Source organism: Rattus rattus, chromosome 11, assembly GCF_011064425.1.
Source record: "Rattus rattus isolate New Zealand chromosome 11, Rrattus_CSIRO_v1, whole genome shotgun sequence".
Lineage (NCBI taxonomy): Eukaryota > Metazoa > Chordata > Mammalia > Rodentia > Muridae > Rattus > Rattus rattus.
In genome coordinates, this window is record NC_046164.1 from 75139237 (window position 1) to 75161797 (window position 22561).

General features: G+C 50.6%; 1 protein-coding gene across 1 annotated transcript; it reads right to left on the reverse strand.

The window, feature by feature from the left end:
• Positions 1-1526: 1526 nt before the first annotated feature.
• On the reverse strand, positions 1527-20813 carry Npc1l1 (NPC1 like intracellular cholesterol transporter 1). The gene is made up of 19 exons (XM_032916899.1): positions 20651-20813; positions 18388-19916; positions 16338-16438; positions 15817-15989; positions 15450-15578; positions 14806-14988; positions 14181-14295; positions 13900-14027; positions 12793-12930; positions 12492-12581; positions 8996-9186; positions 8684-8811; positions 8159-8285; positions 7929-7984; positions 5521-5671; positions 5024-5255; positions 4756-4869; positions 4512-4674; positions 1527-1985 (listed from the first exon to the last, which is right to left on the reverse strand). The coding sequence occupies exons 1-19, from the start codon at positions 20699-20701 to the stop codon at positions 1783-1785; spliced, it is 4002 nt and encodes a 1333-aa protein (XP_032772790.1). The 5' UTR covers positions 20702-20813; the 3' UTR covers positions 1527-1782.
• Between the last annotated feature and the right edge of the window lie 1748 nt (positions 20814-22561).

Genomic DNA, 22561 nt, shown 5'->3' on the forward strand with positions numbered 1-22561 from the left:
AAAACTACTTATTAAGCAGTCAATAAGGTACCTTCTTCCTCTCTGTCTCTGTGGCAACCAATGCCCCCAGATTCAGGTTGGGCAGATCTGAAGCCAACGGGGTCTGTGCTCCAGACACAAGACCCATGCCAGAAAACCTGCCCAGCCCAGGCGCTGTCTGCCTTCAGACAGACACACAGCTGGCCACAACAGGCTCAGTAGTTGCAGATACTGGAGGCCAAACTGAACACCATTTTCCAGATGAGGTCAACCACTCCCAGAGCACTGTGAGACACCCCTCAAGCCAGAAAGAACAATGGGGGCCTTTTGCCTTCCCTGCTTTCCTAAAATGTCACAGCCCAGGGTGAGGGTCACACTCTGTTCTAGGGCTACTGGTAAACGTTAAAAGACATGCTGACATGGAATGGAGTTGGTTTTTGTAGTGCCCTCAGGGGCACTGATAAACAAAGACGGCGGAAGTGGTTAACATGCTAGGGACAAGGTTGGGGCTCTCTTTTGCTCTCTCTCCTTTTCAGTCCCGAGGACTGCACATGACAGCCTTATGCACACCAGACTGGGATGCTGGCTGCTCTACCACTGAGCTACAGTCCCATCCTAGAGTTGAGATTTATATTCTTTTTTTGTTACATTTGGGGGTGGGGGGCAGGAGGTGCCACTGCCTGGACGTGGAGGTAAGAGGAGCCCTTCACAGGGTTGGTTCTCTCCTTCCAGCACGTGAGTTCCAGGGGTCAAACTCAGGTCATCAGGCTTGACGCCAATCACCTTCTACCCACTGGCCCTGAAGACGTTCTTTAAATCATTTTTTAGATTTGTTTGTTCTGTGCGGATGAGTGTCTTGCCTACACATACAATATACATACCACGCGTATGCCCGGTGTCTGTGAACATCAGAAGGCGTCAAGTTTCCTGGAACTGGAGTGGTAGATGGTTATGAACCAGTATGTGGCTCCTGGGTACCGGACCCAGGTCCTCTCTAAGAGCTCTCCTTAAGTGCTGCGCCATCTCTCCAGCCCCCTGGAAACAGTTTTGATAAGGGGCGGAGAGACGCACACTGTGGCTGAGCCCGAGACAAACATGTCCTCAGCAACTCCAGGACCCCGGGTGAAGAGGAGGATTGTAAAAGTTGGGCCCTGTTCTTCCTCCCAGCCCCACAGTCCCAGAAATAAGACTCAGACTCGTGATATATTTACAAATATCTTGGCTACATAGCTAGGCTCCTCCCCAGCTAGAATCATAACTTAAGACAGCCCATTTATATTAATCTACATTCTGCCACATGGCTGATTGCCCGTGCTCAGGAACCATTGTCACATTTCCCCAAGGCGCATCTCCCACCTGGCTTTATCTCAGAATCCTCTCTTCTTCCGGATGGCCCTGCCTGAGCCATAGGCCATAGCCTTTTTTTTTTTTTTTTTTTTTTTTTTTTAATTCTTTTTTTTTTCGGAGCTGGGGACCGAACCCAGAGCCTTGCGCTTCCTAGGCAAGCACTCTACCACTGAGCCAAATCCCCAACCCCGGCCATAGCCTTTTTAATTGACAGGCGATGCATCCCATACGATACTTAAGATACTTAAGATAGTCTCTCCACGGAGGAGGTAATCTGACCAAGGCCTTAGGGACCTGTGAGAGCAAGGAGGCCAGTGCCAATGCTGCCGGTTGCCTCGTGGCAGGAATGCCAGCCATTTTTCTCTGGAACAACCTCCCCCCAGGCCTTGAGGACAACCAGAGGGAAGACCTTCATGATCCCTCATCAGCAAGAAGCATGGACAAGCTCCTACTCCATTAGAACTTTTGGTCACTTTTGGGCAAAGAGCTGCTAGCAGCATTAGCTCCGTGGGCAAGTTCTGGGGCAAAGCCGTAGTTAACATAGTCATTGGCGTCTGCATCAGCAGGGGAGGGGTACTGTGGGCAAGAAGGCTCTGGGGCCACTGCTGCCTCGCTGGCTAGTTTCTCCTCCAGTACTAGAGCTTGGTTAACATCTGGTCCTGTGGAAGAGAAAGAAGAACATACACCTATGGTCAGAGAGGCATGCAGAGGGCACGGGCATCACAGCCAGAAATGCAAATCTAGCTAGAGCTGGGCTCTGCCCTCGGCTGTACCTCCTTGCTCTTGCCTCGATCTACCAACAGCCATTTCACCTGGCATTTCCACCACCCTCACCAGCCTGCTTCATGGGGCATGCTCTCCCAAGAGGGTCCCTGACACCTATTCTGTCCCTTTGCTCCTAGGACAATCTCATGCTGAAACCACGGGCAATGCTCTTCTAAAAAAGCATACCTTATATTGTAACTACAAACCCAAGGCACAGGGCAACCAGGGAGTAGGGCTCTATACTCACCACGTGCCTTTCGGGCTCTGCCTGCATAACCCTAGTCCCAGGGTATTCTTGGCTACAGCTGCAGTACTGGGGATGGGAGGCTTGCAAGATACTTGGTACTGTCCACCCCATAATAGGTCTAGAAACTTCCAGCCTGTGGCTCTGAGGCTCTGGGCTCACAGAATCTCCCAGGACTGTCCCCAACATATACATTCTTCTCCCCGAAGACAGCCAGTGAGTTCCTATAGGTGGCTCGAATGTCACCACCACCACTACCACCACCATCATCACCATCAAACTTTGTGGAGAGTATTAACTGACATCAACCACCAACATCTCCAGGTTTACACTAAGAAAATATCGGATGACAAGGTCAAAGATTCAGCCACAAGGTCAGTCACTGCAGTGCCAGCAACAGTAGGATAGCGTCAGAAATAGCCCAATGACCAGCAGTTGTAGGCTGCTTAAACGGACAGTGGAGGAAGTGATGTAGATAAAGGAAACACTTCTTCCTGGGGCACTTGGTGAGTTAAGCCCTGTGCAGCACCATTAAAAGTCTCCTAAGATCATTATTAGTTCTAACAATGATTAGATTTCAGATTATATTGCAAGCCCTCCTTCTGATGTTTATGTCCCTGTAAATAAGTAAAGACGCTGTGGGATGGGACCATCTGCTTTCCTGAGTACCAGCTGCGGGACTCTCCCTTGTTAATCTGTCTGCCTTGAAGAAGAGAACCACCAGCCTGACAACCCTTATGCCTGCATCAGCTGTTGGGTGAACGCTCCCCCTGGTGGTGAACTGGAGAACTGATGCTAAGAGGCCTAAAGCCGTTGGGGCGATCTTTTCTTCCTTCCTCTCAGGGGTGTGGGCTGCTGGTAACAGGATGAAGGAGGCAACAGAGATGGAAAACACTGCACTGGCTCGAGTACCAATACTGACATTCGAGTACCAATAGCCGAGCAGTCAGCAGGCCGGGCTGAGACAGCGACAAAGCAACAGGCTTGAGAGCAGCCAGGGCAAGAAGAAGGTGATAGATGGAAGGAGATGGCAAGAGGGGGCAGAAAACTAAGGCCCTAAGAAGCAGCAGAAGAGAGGCTGTAAGGTTAGACTGCCCACAGAGTCAAGTCTTTAGGGCCAAAGTTGTCAAAAGCCTGGACAGAGAAGGTTAACCCTGGAGGCTCACAAGGTGAAGGGTTCTTGTACCCAAGACCTACACAGGGTTGCAGTACTAAAGGATGTCACTTGCTGTTGCCCCCGTCTGCCACTGAACCTCCTGCCAAACACTGCGAGGAACGAAGCACCAGAGACAGGCATTTGCAATAGGGCAATATTTTCAAACTACGAGTTTTTACCCACTGATGGATCTTTAAGTGAAACTTGTAGACCAACACCAGGGTTTTCCAGTCAACGAAAGGACAGAACCAATAATATTGGAATACTCTCTGTGTTAAGAGCGAGTACTATTTTGTAAGCTACTTGTTCTGGTTATATATATATCTGTTTGTGTATCCACACACATCAATTCTCAGTGTAAAATATATTTCTGTGCTGAGATGTGACTCAGTGGTACAGCACTAGGCTAGCATGTGAAATGTTCTGACCTCCATTTCCAGAAAAGTGTGTGTGTTTGTGTGTGTGTGTGTGTGTGTGTGTATCTGTGTCTGTGTCTCTGTGTATGTCTGTCCCTCTGTGTATGTCTTTGTGTATGTGTCTGTGTATCTGTGAGTGTATGTCTGTGTGTGAATAGTTATCTCTGTGTGTGTATGAGTGTGTGTCTTTGTGTGTGAGTGTTTGTGTGTCTGTATGTGAGTGTTTATATATGAGTATGAGTGTGTGTGTCTGTGTCTGTATTCTGTGCATGTGAGTTGTGAATGCATGTATATGTGTGTGTCTGTGTTTGTGTTTGTGTGAGTGTGTGTTTGCGTCTGTATGTCTGTGTATATGTCTGTGTGTATGTGAATGTGTACATGTGTGTCTGTATGAGTGTGTGTGTATATATATGTGTGTTTAAGACACAATCAACTCACAGAGAAAGATGCTTGCTGCATATTAAACGTAAAACAAAAGCTTCCAAAGTAGGGACACATGGTAAAGATGTTGGCCTGAATTCCCTGAGTTTTCCAAGGGAGCAGGCACCATTCTGGTCAGTACTCATAGTTGTGACATCTCGGCCGGGTGAGCATGGGTACTCACCCAGATAGCTGAGGACAACCGGCAGGAAGACCAGGCCATGCAGCAGACCCAGCAAGGTGATCAGAAGGTTGAGGCGGAAGAAGAAGATCTGTATAAGCTGGGCTTGGGCAAAGCCCAAGATGAGGATGCCTGGGAAGTTGGTCATGGCCACTCCAGCAAACACCTGACAGGGATCATCGCCAGGGGTCAGGGAGGACATAAAGGCTCAGGTGGAGCACAGGGTGATCCATCCCTCCCCACTCACCGCACTGCCCATGAAGACAGTAGCATCTTTAGCCCTCTCCAGCCGGGTAGGCTTGGTGCTTACAGCAAAGGACCGAGTGATGTGGGACACAAACTCCACAGACATGCCCACTGCCTACAGGCGAGAGAAAGGAACTTCAGGCAACCAGAGAAAAGATGGGGCAGGGACATACAAGAAAGCAAGCCAGGTAGATGACTAGCTTCTACGTAGAATGGGGGTGGCTTATGAGTCCAGATCCCCAACTGCCAAGGCCCATCCTGTAGGTTACCGTGACAAGGTTGATGAGGGATACCGCATTATAGCTGATACCCCACACAGCCATGAGGCCAATGGTGTCCACGAGGATCATAATGATGGAGAGTAGGTTGAGGATCCCTGAGCGCATGTCCAGGCCCAGTAGGAGGTAGCAGACAACAAAGGTGGGCACAAAGCAAAGAGCAAGGGTGAAGATTCCCTCAGGAAGGACCGTCAGGTATTGCTGGTAGAACACGTTGGAGATCCTGCCAGAGATCAGGGCATGGTCAAAGCATCAATGCCTCCTTCAAGTGGGAAGGGCTTCCCATCTCGGAAGGAAAACAGAGACTCAGAGATTTGAGCTGGGTGCTGGCCTGTGTGAGAAACGGACAGGCCCCCTAGCTACCCCAGGAGACAGCTGAGACAAAGCTGGTTCTCATCCCTCAAGATCACTCAAAGCCTTCAGCCCCCCCAGCATCTCCTGTGTGGCTGTTTCCTCCCACATCCCTGGCTCAGCCCCCTAGTTCTCACGTGTAAGGGAAGACCTCAAAGTTTGGATCTGTCCCAGGCACCTTCCGTAGGTCAGCTGTGATGTTGGCTGCTAGCAACCGGGACGCCCGGAGAGCTTCTGTGAAGTCCTGTGAGTTCCTTAAGGGCTTGTGGTAGGCCATGAACTGGGAGGCTGAAAGTCAAAGGTCAGTGCCCGTTGGTGTATCCCAGAGACGGTAACACAGATGTGATCACATTGGGTTCAGGGTCCCACCAGCAGCACTTAAAACTCCCGATCGATTCTCTACAAGAGACCTGCATTTCCTTATTTATTTTTAACATGTATGAATGTGTGTCTGTGCACCACATGCATTCCTGGTGCCCATGGAGACCAGAAGAGGGAATGGGATCTCCTGTAACTGGAGTTAAAGACAGTTATGATCTGCCTCATGGGTTCTGAGAATCAGATCTGGGTCCTCTGGAAGAGCGGCCAGTGCCATGAACCTCTGAGCCATCTCTTCAGCACCAAGGACTGCAACACCCCAAACCGTACTTCCTTCTGCCACTGAGACCAAGGCCTGACTCTGACAGATAAAGCTTCTAATATCATCTCTTACGTATCCCATGTAATCCCAGCAGACAGCAGACAGAGGTAGGAAAGCTACTTCAAGTTCAAGGTCATCTTTGGCCAGACAGTGAGGTACTGTCTCAAAGGCAAAGCAAAAACTAAAATATCCCCCTGGTGAAAACCAAATCCTTCTATGTGTGCTTTCAACACTGGATTTTTTAAACAAACACTTAGCCTGTTCTTGTGTTGGCTTGTGGTGTTTCATATTGATGGTCCCTGTCCTTGGGGAGGCAGGAGGTTCAGGAGTTCAATATTACATAGAAAATTCTAGACTAGCATGGGCTACGTGAGACCCTGTCTCAAAAAAAAATTTTTTTTTCAGTTTGCCTATTCCTATAGGAACAGACTAGAAAGGAAGTCAGGCAAGCAGAAATGACTGAAGTAGTAAAGCTGTGACTTTGAGGTCCTGCCTGTAAGTACAGTAAACAACGCTTGCGAATCGTGTTGGGCAGTGTTGTGTTCGAAAAAGGAACGAGGGCCAGGCCCACGAGGGGAAAACAGAGAAACACTCTCCAGTGCACAGGTTCCCGTGGGGCCTGAAGCCAGGCCTCTGGGCACCCGAAGGTCATTCACACCCAGAAGGATGGCCATCCTCATCCAGAGATATGGTCTGGCACATCTCAGGCAAGGTGTGGGCCTGTCTAGCCATCTCCTGATGATGTTGACGCTGTTGGACGAGGAGAGAGCCCTCCTTTTGAAAAGTGCTGCTGTAGGCTATTTAGGGCCATGATGGCTGCAGGCCTGCCCTGGGCCGGGCAGGGGCAAGTCTGTCTCTTCCCTCGAAGAAACAATCCACTCCTCTGTCCATCATACCCTAATCCCTTTGACCACGTGGGTTCTACATGCCTTTGTTGCCTAGACACGAGGACCAGGGTAAGGCGGGTGCCTTCTTGGAAGATAGGAACTTCATAAAAGAGTTCGCTTGGGGCTGGAGAGATGGCTCAGTGGTTAAGAGCATTGACTGCTCTTCCAGAGGTCCTGAGTTCAAATCCCAGCAACCACATGGTGGTTCACAACCATCTGTACTGAGGTCTGATGCCCTCTTCTGGTGTGTCTGAAGACAGCTACAGTGTACTCATATACAGTAAATAAATAAATCTTTAAAAAAAAAAAAAAAGAGTTCGCTTGGAAGGTAGACTAGGTGTGCTACAGTCAGTCTGAAGCTAGTGGTTCCAGCTCTGAGCGGTTTCAGTAAAAAAATAATAATAATAATAATAATAATAATTCGTCCAAAGCTCCCCCATTGACCACTCAGGCCCATTTCCATGCCAGCTCATCCAGGGTCCTCACAGTGGTGTGCACGGTTCTAATACAGCTGGCTCCAACCAGGCAGACGGCTGGCTGGTTCTGCTGCCTGCTGTGGTAAGCTTCTCCCTCCCTGTCAGACGTCATCCCCCTAGTTACCGTTGGTGGCTCTTGGGATCCACTACACAGAGGCATCCCACCTCACTTAGCCAGCAGCTGCTGCTGACCTCTCCGTATGATACATGCAAGAGTGAATATGTGTTGAAGTGGGTGGCTCTCAAGAATGACATCAGCTGTTACAAAGGTTGCCACACATTTCACAATGGCGATGGACTTGGGGGGAAACAGTGGGTGAAGTCTTGGCTCATAGAATTGAGAAGGAGAACACTTGCTTACAGGTCTAGGACAATTATACACCTACCCACCCACAGACACCCAGCCACACAACACACACACACACATCAGACACACACACACACACACACACACACACACACACACACACACGGGTGCTCTTGGGGGACTCTAGAACAGCTGGCAGACTTGAGATCTCCTCCCCAAACCATAGCACACTTACCTATAACCTGGCCATCTGAGCTCAAATTCACAGACGTTCTATACGCTGCTAGACCCCTGCGAAGAGAAGGCCGGAGTAGAAAGGCTTAGAGGGGATGAGACCTTGTCCTGTCAGCCCACCCACTGTAGCCCAGGAATGGCTTGGCTAGGCACTCCTCCCCCTCTGTGTCTACCTTCTCTGGAGCCCACGAGTCTCCCATGACTCCAGCAGGAACCACCCTTGGAACCTACCCTTTGGGACATCTGATATTGGGCGGATCATTCAGGAACCAGGGCAGGTACTTATGAAACTGTTCCTCTGTGGGCCTCACGGGACCCAGAGTGCGGTTCATGCAGTTTTTTAAGCAGTTGAAGGAAGCTGCAGAAAGGGAAGACTCTGGGCAGTGACACACCAGGCAAGGCAGCCCCTGTTCTGGGCCTCAACCTAAAGTCCCTAGTTCTGAGGGGTTTACAACTGCCATCCCCAGTTGTGTCCCTCTTAGCCCCCAAGGCTGGTCAAGAAATGGAATCTCCCACACTTGCACCTCCATATGCAGGGTCATAGCTCTACTCCCAACTCCACAGCCTGCTGCCCACAACCAGCGTGTTCTGCAAACAAAGGGATAATACTCCAGGGGACACATGTTAGTATGGATGCCTAAGCCTAAACTGCCCAGACCCTGTGGGTTTGGTGGGAGACTGAGAGCCTTCCTTTTCTCCTGCCTTGGTTTCCCTTAGCTGTAACGGGCAGTGAGCGCCTTGTAGCCCCAAACTTACTCTCCGTTGAGGGACAGAACTCATCCTTCTGGGGGCCACGTATATAAAGGCGACAGCAGGAAGAGGATGGGGTCAGCCAGTCGATGAAGTCATCTACCCAGGAGGATGCAGCAATAGCCACGTAAGACCTGAGGCCAGACAGCAGAGGGGAGGAGGGACAGCCAATCAGTCTGCGGGTGACTGCTCCCTGACCCTTGCTCCGGAGCCTCCTTTGTTAACTGAAGAGGCAGAACATGAAGGAAGAGAGAACAGGAGAGGAGAGAGAAAGCAAGGAAGAAGCGAGCCAGGGTGCAGGGGCGATCAAACACTTACTGGTCAGGGAATTCACTGGCATACTGGATTTTCTGGGTTAGGGAGAAGCTCTTACAGCCTGCGCTAGAGCAAATGGCGTTCATGCCTGCCTCGCTGGAGAAGTTGAAGCCTGAGGTGGTGACAAAGTACACTGGAGGCCCCACTTCAAGGTATCGGTTCAGAAAGAGGAAGTAGTCTATCAGGTACGAGTCCTGAGAAAGAAGAGGACCCATGAGTCTAGGAACTAGCCATAGTGGGCTAGGCCCAGGTCAACAGAGAAGTGTACAGGGGAACACACTCAGAGGAACACACATGAAGTAGAGGCCCGGAGGTATACTCACGGATACACTCAGATACACATGCTCAGAAGCACGTGTAAAGGAACTTATTCAGAAATGTACACAGCGCATGCGTACATATATACAAGATACACACCACATTGTGTACTTAAAGGAACATACCAATACGAACATAAAAGGACACACCAAGATACACACAGAGAGGCCCCAGGAGACATCAAGTAAGCCCACAGATGCATTGTTAAGAATTTCAGAAAGAGGGGGCTGGAGAGATGGCTCAGCGGTTAAGAGCACCGACTGCTCTTCCAGAGGTCCTGAGTTCAATTCCCAGCAACCGCATGGTGGCTCATAACCATCTGTAATGGGATCCAATGCTCTCTTCTGGTGTGTTTGAGGACAGCGACAGTGTGTTCATATAAAATAAATAAATAGATCTTTTAAAAAAAAAGAATTTCAGAAAGAGAAGAAAAATGAAAGAAACTGGATGGGCTATTTGAAGAAACAATAGCCAAAAAGCCCCCAAACTGATGAAAGAAAGGCATGAATAGGGGGTTGGGGATTTAGCTCAGTGGTAGAGCACTTGCCTAGCAAGCGCAAGGCCCTGGGTTCGGTCCCCAGCTCCAGAAAAAAAAAAAAAGAAAGGCATGAATATAAACCTTAATGGAACTCTGGGGAGGTCTAAAAGGACAAACTCAAACAAGCCTTGCCCAAAGCACATCGTCAAACAGCTGTCAAAAGCCAACCTCAAGAGAGCTCTGGGGACGTCACTAGAGAAACGACTTGTCACAAGGAAGGGTGTGACACATCTGCTTCCACCTCTGCCCTCAGCCACCTTGGAGACTGTGGTTTATATATTCAAAGTACTAACTGGAGGAAAGAACCCTATTTGCAACAAAACTGTCCTTCAGAGAGGAGGGCTTGGGGTGTAGCTTAGTGGTAAAAGTGCATGTTTAGCATCTGGGAAGCCAGTGGCTCAGGTCTAGCCATGGCACACACCTTTGGCCCAGGACTTGAGAGGCAGAGCCAGGCGATGTCTGTGAGTTCAAGGCCAGTGTGATCTACATGTGAGTACATATCGAGGCAGGACTACATAGCGAGAACCTGTCTCAAAAAATTAATTAATGGGGGCTGGAGAGATGGCTCAGTGGTTAAGAGCACTGATTGCTCTTCCAGAGGTCCTGAGTTCAAATCCCAGCAACCACATGGTGGCTCACAACCATCTGTAATGGGATCTGATGCCCTCTTCTGGTGTGTCTGAAGACAGCTAAAGTGTACTCATATATAATAAATAAATAAATCTTTAAAAAAATTAATTAACTTAAAATGTGGGGGTGGGGTGGGGGAGGAGATGTGTTTCTCAAAGAAATTAAAGAAAAAAAAAACAAACAGCAGCACACCGTGTGTCCGTGGACTGGATGGCAGATATCGTTAAGGTAGCATCAGTGTTATCAAAGCAAAGCCATCTGCAGATCCAGTGAATCCCTGCATAAATTACCAAGGACAGGTTTTGAAGAAATCTAAAAACGTCAAGCTAAAATTCAAATGTAATCTCACGAGAACTCAAATAGCCCAAGAGAAATTGGCAAAGAACAGGTTTGCAAGTCCCACGCTTTCTGGTTTGGAATCTGGCTACTGAATCAAAGCGGGGCCGTGCTGACACAGGAGCGGGCATGGAGATCAATGGAGAAAAAAATAGAGTCCCACATATACATGCTTGAGTGACTTTTGGTATTAAAACCATTTGATGGAGGAAAGCCATACTTTTTAGCATGGTCCAAGAAAGCTGGATGCAATCAAAATGTGGCCGCTTTCATAACACGCTATATAAAATCAACTCAAAGTGGGGCCGTGACGCACACCTCTAATCCCAGTGATTGGAGGCAGAGGCAGGCAGATCTCTGAGTCCAAGGCCAGCCTGGTCTACAGAGTGAGTTCCAGGGCAGCCAGGGCTATACAGAGAAACTCTGTTTCAATAGACAAATGGACAAATCTCAAAGGAATCAAAGACTTAAGCACAAGTTCTAGAGCCATAAAAACCCTTAATAGAAACAGGAGGAACTTAATAACTTTGGACTTATCAGTTATTTCTTCAATATAACACCAAGTTCAGACAATAAAAAAAGAATCCATGGATATTTTAAAATGTTTCACAGATCAAGGCACACTGCCACTAGAAGAAAAAAAGCAGCCCACAGAAAAAGAAAAACATTTCATAATCAGGTCTCTGAGAGGACACCAATCCCCAGAATCCACAGGGAACTCTCCAGGCTCAGCACAGCAAAAAGTCAATTCAAAAAGTGAGCAAAAACTTAAACTCATTTTTACTTAAATAAGACATATAAGTGATCAATACGTACATGAAAATATTCTAATTGTTGAAAATGCAAATCCAAACCACTACTGAGCCAGGCAGCAGTGCTGCTAGGGCTCTCAAGAGATTGAAACAAGGGGACAGTGACATTCCGGACCAGCCTGACCTACATACCAGACCAGCCTGAGCTACATAATGAGACCCAGTCTCAACAAAAGCAAAACAGAACAAAAGAACGCACCAGTACAGACATATAGTACATCATACCCTGTACTGTAACTTGTGTTTTTTTATTAAAATAGGAGGGGTATGACTTTATGGTTGATTAGTTAACACTTTCCCAAGAAATGGGAGATCTCAGATTTGATCCCCAACACCAAAAATTAAAAACAAAGAAAAATAACAAATGCTGAGGCTGGAGAGCTGGCTCAGCAGAGAACCCAGGTTTGATTCCCAGCATCCACAGGGTGGCTCACAGCCACCTGTAACTCCAGTCCCAGGGGATCTGACGCCCTCTTTTTGACTTCTGCAGGCACCAGGCACCCACATGATATACAAACATACATGCGGACAAAACACTCACACAGATAAAGTAACAAATCCCAAAACAGCTACTGGTGAGGAACTCACATAGAAGGGAGTGGCAGTGCCTCTGTGTGGATGGCCACATGGATAGGCCTCTACCACAGGACAACTACTGTGGCCTGAACCAGCACTCAGCCCTCTCTCAGGGTCCACTTAGAGCAACTCTGCACAGTGCCAAGCCTCTGTTATGTCCCCACCGCAACCTTCTCCACCACCGCCACCTCCGCCGCCGCCGGCGCCGCCACCACCACTGCTCCATCTGCTGGGCACTCCTGCCCCTCCCAGATCTCTGGACTAAGGGCTGAGAAGAGGCCATGCTCACCTTGGGCAGAGCCAGCTCCTGGTCTAGCCCCACGTTGATGTTGCACATTAAGTAGAGATTTGCTGCAAACAGGGTCAGAAACAGCAGCATCTGAGGGAGAAAATGGCACATGAGAACGCCTCCCCAAACCACCTTCATCTTCCCTCAAACTTGAATGGCTTTGTTGGGCATCCTGGGAAACATCCTAGAGTTGGACAGACTCAAGCTCTAACTCCACGTACCCTCTCTGGGCCTGGGCAGCCTCCCACCATGCTCCTCCAGGTTTCTCTCCCAGAGTGGCACAAAAGAGGTGCCGACGTACCACAACAGGGCGGATGAATCTGTGCAGCAGGAAGGGAGCGTATATCTTGCGGAAGAAGCGGAGTAAGAGGCCTTCTTTTTGTTTAGGTGGGGGCAGCTTCCGGGTTGAAAAGCAGCATAAGACATCCGGGCGAGAGGCCTAGAGAATGACAGCCCCTCAAGACTAGGTCCAAGGCAGACCACAGGATCCACCTCATCCAAGAAAGTCCTGGAGATTTTGTATGAGTGCTCTATCTGTATGAAGAGGGCATTGGATCCCAGTATAGATGGTGACTGATCCCAGATGTGGTTGCTGGGAATTGAACTGGGGGCCTCTGGAAGAGCAGCCAGTGCTCTTAACCGCTGAGCCATCTCCCCAGTCCCCACTGTAGTTTTTGTTGGTTTTACTTCCTGTCTTAATAAATACTGAATTTTACATCATCAAAAAAATTCCGCCAACCAACCAGAGCTTCCAGGGACTAAACCACTACTGAAAGACTATACATGGACTAACCCAGGGCTCCAACTGCATATGTAGCAGAGAATAGCCTTGTTGGGGCACCAGTGGAAGAGGAAGCCTTTGGTCCTGCCAAGATTGGACCCCAGTGCAGGGGAATGTGGGTGGGGGTAAAGGAGGTGGATAGGGAGAACACCTGTAGGGGGGAGGGGGAGTGGATGGGGGGGCTTATGGACAGGAAACGGGGAAAGGGAATAACATTTGAAATGTAAGTAAAGGGGTTGGGGATTTAGCTCAGCGGTAGAGCACTTGCCTAGCGAGCGCAGGGCCCTGGGTTCGGTCCCCAGCTCCGGAAAAAAAAAAAAAAAATGAAATGTAAGTAAAGAAATAGATCTAATAAAAAATGAGAATAAAAAATTCCTATTAACTTTTTATAACTTATTTTATAAACATACATACTTTTAAAGGGGTTGATGTTACTACCACAATTAACTGAAAAGAAATTCTCTTTCTACGGGAAATTGGTGAGCACAGAGCCCCAAACACTCTGTGTCAGAATAATGTCCCTGCCTCCCACCCAATTCTCCTGACTACCCTGTAATGCCACATCTTCCGGAGAATGTAGGGACACTGGCAGGGTAAGGCCCTTGATCCTGACCCAGTTGTCTTTACCTCCTGCCTCTTGCTATCCAGGGAGAGCAGGGCCACAAAGGCGGTCATCTGGAGCAGGAAGTCGAGGATAATTGCTAAGCCAGAGGTCAAGGCGAAGGTCCTCACAGCTGGCATGGGGGTCAGGGCCCCTGTTGAGGGCACAGGGTCTGTCAGATCATCTGGCATCGTGGGCCAGATGCCAGCACAGAAGAAGGGAACACCCACTGCCTTCCGAAAGCCTGTGCCCCGCCTTAGAATAACCTAGCAGACCTGATCCTAGGTGGAGGACAGCCCTTGCTCACCTAGAAAGAAGCAGATGGCCTCAGAGAGGCTGCACAGCAGCATGCTGGGGGCCACACTGCCCAGGGTACGGCCAATGTGAGCCTCTCGCTGTTCCCCAGGCATCCTAGGTAGCCTCTGCATGGGCAAAGAGACAGAGTACACACAGGGTGCGCCAAGGTCACCAAGTTTTAAAGGTTTAGAGTCCCGGCCAAAACTAAGGAACTTCTAGACCTTCTGGAGACAGAAGAGCCCACTAACAGCTCACGGCCACACTTTTCTGCTTCTGTGTTGTGATCTAAAGAACCACGTGGCGCATTCTAGACATGAAAGGGACCGAGTGTTCGTGTCGCTCAAAGTGTTTGGCAGCAGAGAGAGACTAAATGGACTCTGGTTTGTGCTTATAGCATGGGATGCCACACCTGGAATTGCAAAGGCGGGAGAGAGGTACCTATAATACACTAGGAAGCTCACTGGATGTTGTGTGGGTTTCACTGGAAGTAAGGTCAAGATGGCTCAATTAGTATGAATGCGTTTGTGCCAACCCAGGCTATTTCCTTCATGTGTAAATCTACAAGAATGCCAGCCACTCTGTAGAGGGCATTGTCCAGTGAGGATGTTGGGTATGAAGAACCCCTCCCTTCTTACCTGGTACTCAAGAACAAAGATGAAGATGTTGTCAGCTCCCACAGCTAGCACCAGGAAAGGTACCACTTGGATGATAACCAGAGAAGAGGGGACACCCAGGTAGGAGTAGAAGCCCATGGCAGCCAGAACTGCTCCCAGCACAACAATCACCCCACCTAGGCCCAGAGTAGCCTTGGACTCCACCTGCAATTCAATGAGACTCAGCCCATTGGCTTCCAGGGCACCCACCCAGACCCTCCTTACTCCTCAGGTTGGGGGAGGATCGGGCAGGCACCCTTGGTGCTCACGTGCCACCCACCTCAATGAAGAACCCACATTTAAGTCTCTATGCTAAACCATCCTCCCAGAGCGGGCCCATGGCACCAAAAAGTGCAGGTGTGCCTGGCTGTGTCTTCCTAGAATTGCACTGCATGGCCTTTTAAATGGTAGCTTTGCATGTAGATGGCGGGAATATGTCGGAGAGCAGGAAGAAAGCCTTGAGCCTTTCAATGCAGAAAGCATGCAAGAAATGCTACCCTTCCCTTGGAGGGTACCCATCCCTCTCTGGATGTGTCCAACTTGCTCTTTTAAGGTGCCCTCTCTCGGGAAACTTTAGAAAACCTTCTGGAGATGTCCTAGGCTCACTGTGTCCCTCTGGCTCTCACCGCTACTCGGCTCCATCTGGAGTAGCTGCCTAGGGCCAGGGAGATGTACAGGAAGACGATAATGTAGCTGATGGCAAAGACAGGCAGGTCCTGGATGGTGGTGCGGTTAATCTCATCCTCCAGAGAGCGCTGCAAACACAGAACCAGCGCTCACTGACCACACTGAGTTTCCATATTGAGTGGCAGCACGCGCTAGGGATGAACTATGGGAGCCTCTAACACAAGCGTCACATCTGGGTGGGCACAGGTGTTCACTGCCAGAGGCCATTCAGGAACAAGTAGAGCCTAGATGTGGGTTTGACTGGAATTTGACCCACACCATTAGGGATTGCAGGCATAGGACCAAGGGACTCCGCAAGGCCCGTACCTCAGCTGAGAACGCAACCTGGAACTTGTCACTTGTGTTCCTCTGGAAGGATTCCATTTCCTTCAAGAAAGCCTCCTCCCAGAGCTTGGCCTGGGCCATGCGGGGATCATCAGCGGGGTAGTTATTGAGAGAGAAGGTTATGATCAGCGCTTCTGCCTCGGAATAGTCCGTGCCTGGGAAGAGAAACTCTGAGCCTTCCTCCGATTGAACCCTTGACCCTTCCCCACTCAGGCTGTACCCTTCCCCCTTCCTGTTCTTCTACTGTGTCCTCACTCTAATGACAGCCTTATCCAATGCTTTGTTTCCCTTTCCCACAAAGGCACAGAACTAAAGCTCCTGGGTAGCCTTGAGAGATGAGGGAAGTGGCCGAGGGGAGGTAGGAAGGTGTCTGTCTACAGCACCCTTAAGCCAGGCCCCCAGATACCGGAAACACTAATCACCACAGCCTCTCCCTCCTCCTACCTATTATCTCTGCACTAAGACTGTCCCTTCAGTAGCCTCCCAGGGCCTACCTCACTTACCTTGGTATCCCCCAACAGCAAGGAAGGGGAAGACAGGAGCCCCGTAGTCAGCTATGCAGCTCAGGGCCAGAGACGTGCCATCTTTGAACGTGAGAGGGGCACTAGAGGGAAACCACAAAAGGGAAGAACCTTTCTTGGCCCTGCCTGGACCCTTTGGCCCCACCCTACCCCAGGCCCTTTGCTCCCTATTGGAGGAGCAGTGACAAGGCCCAGAGGGCTCAAAATGGCCATCTTTCCACAAGGTAGTCTCACATGGTCCCCTAGTCCACTGAATGTGGTAGGGGTTGCCTTGGAGACCCCTTGGGCAGGTAATGCCTCCCATGTCCCCTCACATTGTCAAACCTTCCAGACCTGTCATTATCCCAGTTGCACATGAGCGTCACCATCAAGGGATGAGCCCAGATCGGAGCCGGGGCCATCTCCTTCCCAGATCTCACTGCTGTTCTTCATTTCCTCCCTCCCAGAGCCTGAAACCCACCTAAGTGTTGTTGAGCCCTGGGACTCAGAGCCACGTGTCTACAGCTACCCAAGCTGTGCCCTTGGACAGACCTGTGCCCTTCAATGAACCCCTTTCTACAGAGCACACCTCTGTGGAGACAGAACAGGACAGCAACACAAAGCTCTTTACATACATTCTGAAGTCCAAGCCCGTGATTGATCGACAGAGCCGGATTGCTGTGTGGCCTTAAGCATCTTACCATACCACTCTGAGCCTCGGGTATCCAGCCTATGCAATTAACATAACTGACTCACCAAGGGTTGGGAGCATCCGAAAATCAAAACAGATAGCACAAGTCAAGTGCGATGGCCCAGGCCTGCAGCCACAGCATTCGGGAGGCCGAGGCAAGGGTGTGAATCTGAGGGACACCTCATAGAGTGGGACTGTCCAAAACCAAAATAAAAGCAACGGCCACAAAACCCACACTGCATTGTGCATGGGTGATCCCTGATCCCTCTCAATGCTCCCTCTCTGCTTTCCTATCTGAGGCATGGACACTCTAGGAAGCAGCCTGCACTTGAGACTCAGCCGAGGAGAGTCAGCCAGTAGCACAGAGAGACAGCAAAAGCTTTCTGCTCTAATATGGCGGATCTAAAGACTATGAAGCCTGGGACCTACAGGGTCAGAACTGTTTTCATAAGAGCACTCAGGTGTGGTTACCTAGAGTAGAGGCAAGGCCATTTGGGGCACCTCGCTCTCCGTATTTTTCTCCAGGAGCCCCCTCCACCCTCTGACTCTCTCACCACCTTTCCCTTGGTCTTTTGAGCTCGATGGCAACCTGTTTATGCCAGCCAACATGGACAAAGCCGGAAGTAGAACCTCAACATCATAAGGTTGCAGACAAAGCCGCTCTTGAATCCATAGCCTGATGTCTGGGGCCAGAGACTAACCACGGTCCTGCCTGAGCCCAGACGAACACATTTCTAGCCAATCATGAGGCTACCACAGTCCCTACAGATCATGGCACAGAGTGCAGAAAACGAAACATTGCAAACACAAACACTACCTGAGTCATCGCTTTGGGATTTAAACTAAGACCACAACAGCAAGGGAAGAAGAGAGGGCTCAGACGTTACATGGAGTTTCTGCAAAGGAGCAGGGTTTGGTTCCCAGGACCCACCTGACTGCTTATAATTGACCTCAACTCCAGTCCCTGAAAGCCTAGCAACTTCTTCCGGCCTCTTCAGCACCGAGCACATATATAAGCAGTGCACATACGTACGCACAAGCAAAATATTCATTCGTGTGAAGTTAAAGCAATTCTAAAAATTACTAGGTTGACGCCACGGCAGGAGTGTCATGGAAGGAACGATCGTATGGATTTGAGCTGGAAAGACTGTTAGGACAGAAGTGCTGGGGAGAACAGGCATAAGATGGGAGTGAGCTCTAAGAAGGGACCCAAATAGACGCAGACACGTGATGACCCTGACATATACACATAGGAGCTGTCCCTGGCTCTGAAGGATGGAACTATGTTCTGGCCCAGTTCCTGGGGAGGGGGAGGGGGGGCGGGCATAGCAGTACCCACCATTTCTCCTCGAATGTACTCACTTTGCACAGTAGAGGAAATGGTCCTTCCAGTCCACCAGGGAGGTCTGGCCATTCAGAGTCTGGTTGGCCGTGAGCAGCAGGAGGGTGCGGTTGTTCTGGAAGTACTGAAGGAGGCTGTTGACACAGCAGTCGGAGAGGCTGGTGTTATATGGGTTGAGGGGGGCATAGCAGATGTCCTGGAGGGAGATGTTGCGCTCTGCCTCAGGGGACCACACTTGCAGGTGTCGAAGCCTCTCCTGAAGCTCCAGCAGCTCCAGCAGGAAGTCCAGGGACAGGATCCCACTGAAGTTCTTGGACCCTAGCAGTAGGGAGTCGTACTTGTAGCTGGACCTGTTCCGAGCTGTCACGAAAATCTGGTTGGTTCGAAAGAAGGGGCCGAAATGCTCATCATGGAAAGACTTCTCTTTCCGGGCCTGGCTCTTGGGGGCCGACCACAGTTCCACAGGGTCTGTGGTGAGTTCAATAAATGTCAGGCCTGCTGCCAAGGCTATCACAACGATGAAGGACAGTGCTAAGACGGTGAGTGGCCACGAGGCCACCCTTGTGCCCCAGCTCTGGAAGAACCGGCCCAGGATGGTATGGGGTGAGGGTTTGTGCTTATGAGGGAGTTTGGGGGCTTCCTGGGGGCCTGCTGCCTTGTTCTTTTTCCTGTTGGAAACCACTCGGAGATGCACAAGGACAGCGGAGAACAACACAAAGACAGCAGTGAAGATGATGATGAGGGCCAGCCAGCCTGGCATGCGACCCATGTAGAAGGAAGGACGCAAGGCCTCGGGCGGAGGGATGACAGGGCAGGACGCCGCACAGTCCTGGCAGGAGCAGACTGCTGAGTCATCACCCTGAGACTCGTTGCAGGGTGCGATCTTCCCATTCAGTGGCTGGATCCCATCCGGCAGGGCCTGGCCAGGCTCCAAGAGGTGGAAGGTGATATCCAGCGGAGCCAAGCCATTCCCTGTGTCTCCTTGGAAGTTGAGCCAGCGCTGAGCATTGCAGAGGGCGGAGCCATACACTCCACACATGCTGCCCACGGCCAAGGAAGCGGCCGCAGGGATGCGCACCTGGCTGCAGGACTCATAGGCCTTCTCAGCAAAGCTGCGCTGATAAAAGGCCTCATAGGCCACCACGGCAGGAGGCTCTCCAGCGCCCCGCTCAACCACCCGGGTGACGTTGATGAAGAGGCTCTGGTCAGGGCTGCAGGTGTTGTGGCAGTGTAAGCTCACAAAATTGTCAGAGCAGGCCGGGCAGCGCGTGAGGAGGGCCTTGGTGATGGACATGCTGCTTTCTAACGACAGCAGCTGCTTGGTAGAGCAACAGGCAAAAGTGGTATTGGGGCCGTTGTATAGGCGGGGGCAGATGCGCTGGAGAAGAGCCAGGTGTTCACCCGTGACCTGGCGGGCCGGGGTGTTAGACAGGCAGGATACATTGGATAGTGACGTGAGGCCTCCAGAGAGCTCTGGGTTTTTCCCGCACTCTTCGTAAAAGGTGCAGACCCCAGCTTCGTGTTTGGGTGTGTATAGCTCACCCTGGGCCTGCAGAAAGGACCAAGAACATCCATGAGCCCTAAGTCTGGTTGGCACAGTCAGGTACTGTCTGCCGAGTGAGAGGCCAGGGAGTCTATGGGAATGAAGCACAGCAAGTAAGGGGCTGGGAGTGCTAGGGGGAGGCTCGTGGGGGGGGGGGCACATGCTATGCTTAGGGTGCCAATAGAGGGGCACTCTCCCGATGGACAGTGACCGGGTTATTCAGAAAAGGAAGCAATCTGATAGACTGTGGCCTTAAAAGGTCATGCTGCAGGGGAGAGGAGGAGAGAGCGACCTCTATTACTGTCAGCTTGAGTATCCAGGCTGGACACCACACCGAGGTCAGGGTCCTTTGTACAGGGTCTATACAAGGCTCTTCCCCTACCCCATCCCACCCCCTGCCACCCCATCCTACATCCTGCATTGGCAAATGCTATCACCTGAGAGTAAACAAGTATGGTACAGGATCTCCTCCCAACGCCAGAATAGTTAAAGGTGCTGTTCACTGAGGTCTATCTCCAGCGCCTGACTTGGTCCCCATTTCACCACAAACAAAGGTCCCATCCCTTTGCCTCTCTGACCCTCGTCCCTTTAACCCCTTGATCTGGAGACCCTGCCACCAGCACTTATATTTGGGCATGGGAAACCTCCCATAGCCATGGGACCCTTCCTTGTTATCGGGTACCCAGATTGCCTTGCCCTAATGGGAGACACTAGGAAGTAGTCACAAGCAACAGACTCACCGCGCTCAGGAGCAGGGCCCAGAGCAGCCATCCCAGCCAGGCAGCTGCCATCCCAGGGCCAGGAAGTGATCAAGGAAAAGCAGGGCCAGGCTTCAGAGACAGTTGGGGAAAGCTGAGGACTGGCCCCCCCAATTTTCACATTAAGACAGCCTCCTCGTCTTAGTGACAACCCTCATCGGCCACATTGGGGCCAATAGGACTGTACGGTACTGGTTAATAATTTACACTCTCTCTTCCCTCACATCAGATGGCACCATCCCGCCTCCGCCTTCTTAGGTGAACTTCCTCGTGAAGGTGCTGGGGTTTCCGATCATTTCTTGATGCAACCAAAGTCTAATGAGAGCCAACTGGGCAAGAGATGCAGTGCTGTTCCTCCGCTAGACCAGATACTGGCCTGGCTTTGGCCTTGGGGGCTTAATGTAGCTGCAGAACAACATTGTCCTGGACTTGGCCTCCAACCTGCAGTCTGACCCATCTCCTCTTGAGACCAACATCAGGTGTAGGCTCAGACTCACCAGTCATCCTAGCAACTGAATAGTTGATATTAGTACCAGATAACACACACTAAGGGAGAGCGATTCCACAACAAGAGTCCTGACAGGGAACGGGACCACAGATTCCTTGGATCCCTGTACCCTCCTCCTCACTCCTTCTGTGTGTCTTTCTTCTGAACAAACCAGGTTAGGAGCTCTGAGAGGCAAGTCCCAGCCAACCTGGGCCCAGGTACATGGTTCGCCCTCTGCTTCTTTCCAAGAAGAAACTTCCAGTCTTTCCTTGGGCCCTTGCTATCACCAAGACAGTCCAGGACCTTGGCCCCTATTGCCAGGGCTGAGCTGCTGATAATTGCTACAAGGTCACTCATGAGGCTACCTATTGAGACAACTTCAGGGAGGGGCTCCTATCGAGCTCTGCCAGTGTCTCAGGGATGACTCTGGTGGGCTCCGAGGGGATCCACCAAAGCTTAGGCAGGGAACAAGAGAGGCTGAGAAGAAGGGCCCAGAGCCTTCTCTTGTGCAGGGCTAACCCCACACAACATTTCCTGCTTCCCTAGTTCCTCCCTGGATATCACTCACTCATCTTCTTGTCCTGAATGTTCTCATTTTATTTGAGAGCCTGAGACAAGTATCCTAGGACAAATGAAATGGGTTATTGGGAAGGTGACTTCAGGTGACTGCAGGGGGCTGAGCAGGCAAAGAACCATGAGATGTGAGGAAACTGATCAAGATGGATTCAAGAATAGCTCCTATCCCTGAGACCTCCAGGACTCAGGGGAAAACGCCCTAGGGGATCCATGCCAGAGGACGAGGGTGTGGTACTGTCTACATCTGCAAGTCATTGATTGAGGACACTCCCAGAATTACTGATAGGGGCATGGTGGTGCATACAATCAATCCCAGCACTCAGGAGGAAGGGGCTGTCAGTTCAAAGCCAGCCTTGTCTACAGGAGCAAGTTTCAGAATAGCCGGGGGGTCTACGGCCATACCACCCTGAACGCGCCCGATCTCGTCAGAATAGCCGGGGTGACAGAGTGAAACCCTGTCTCAAAATAAAATAAAATAAAATAAAATAAAATAAAATAAAATAAAACAATACTGCTGTCACGTGAAAATGCCAAGAACCCAAATGGGGGGCTTTGAAGCCTTGCCTTCTCCGTGTCAGTTCCTATGAGGGGGGCAGGGGTCACACACTCTCATGTCACTGCCTATGGAGAGGTCATGAACATGTGACACTGGGGGGGTCACCCAGTCTCATGTTACTGCCTATGGGGGGGGTCATGAACATGTGACACAGGCTTGCATACTTGCTGTTTTCCCCTTGATTTTAACACCCTATTGCCTTCGATCTCTGATCACCATGTTTATTGGAATTGTCATCCATGGGGCAGGGAGGGGTCTACTCTCCCAGCATTGG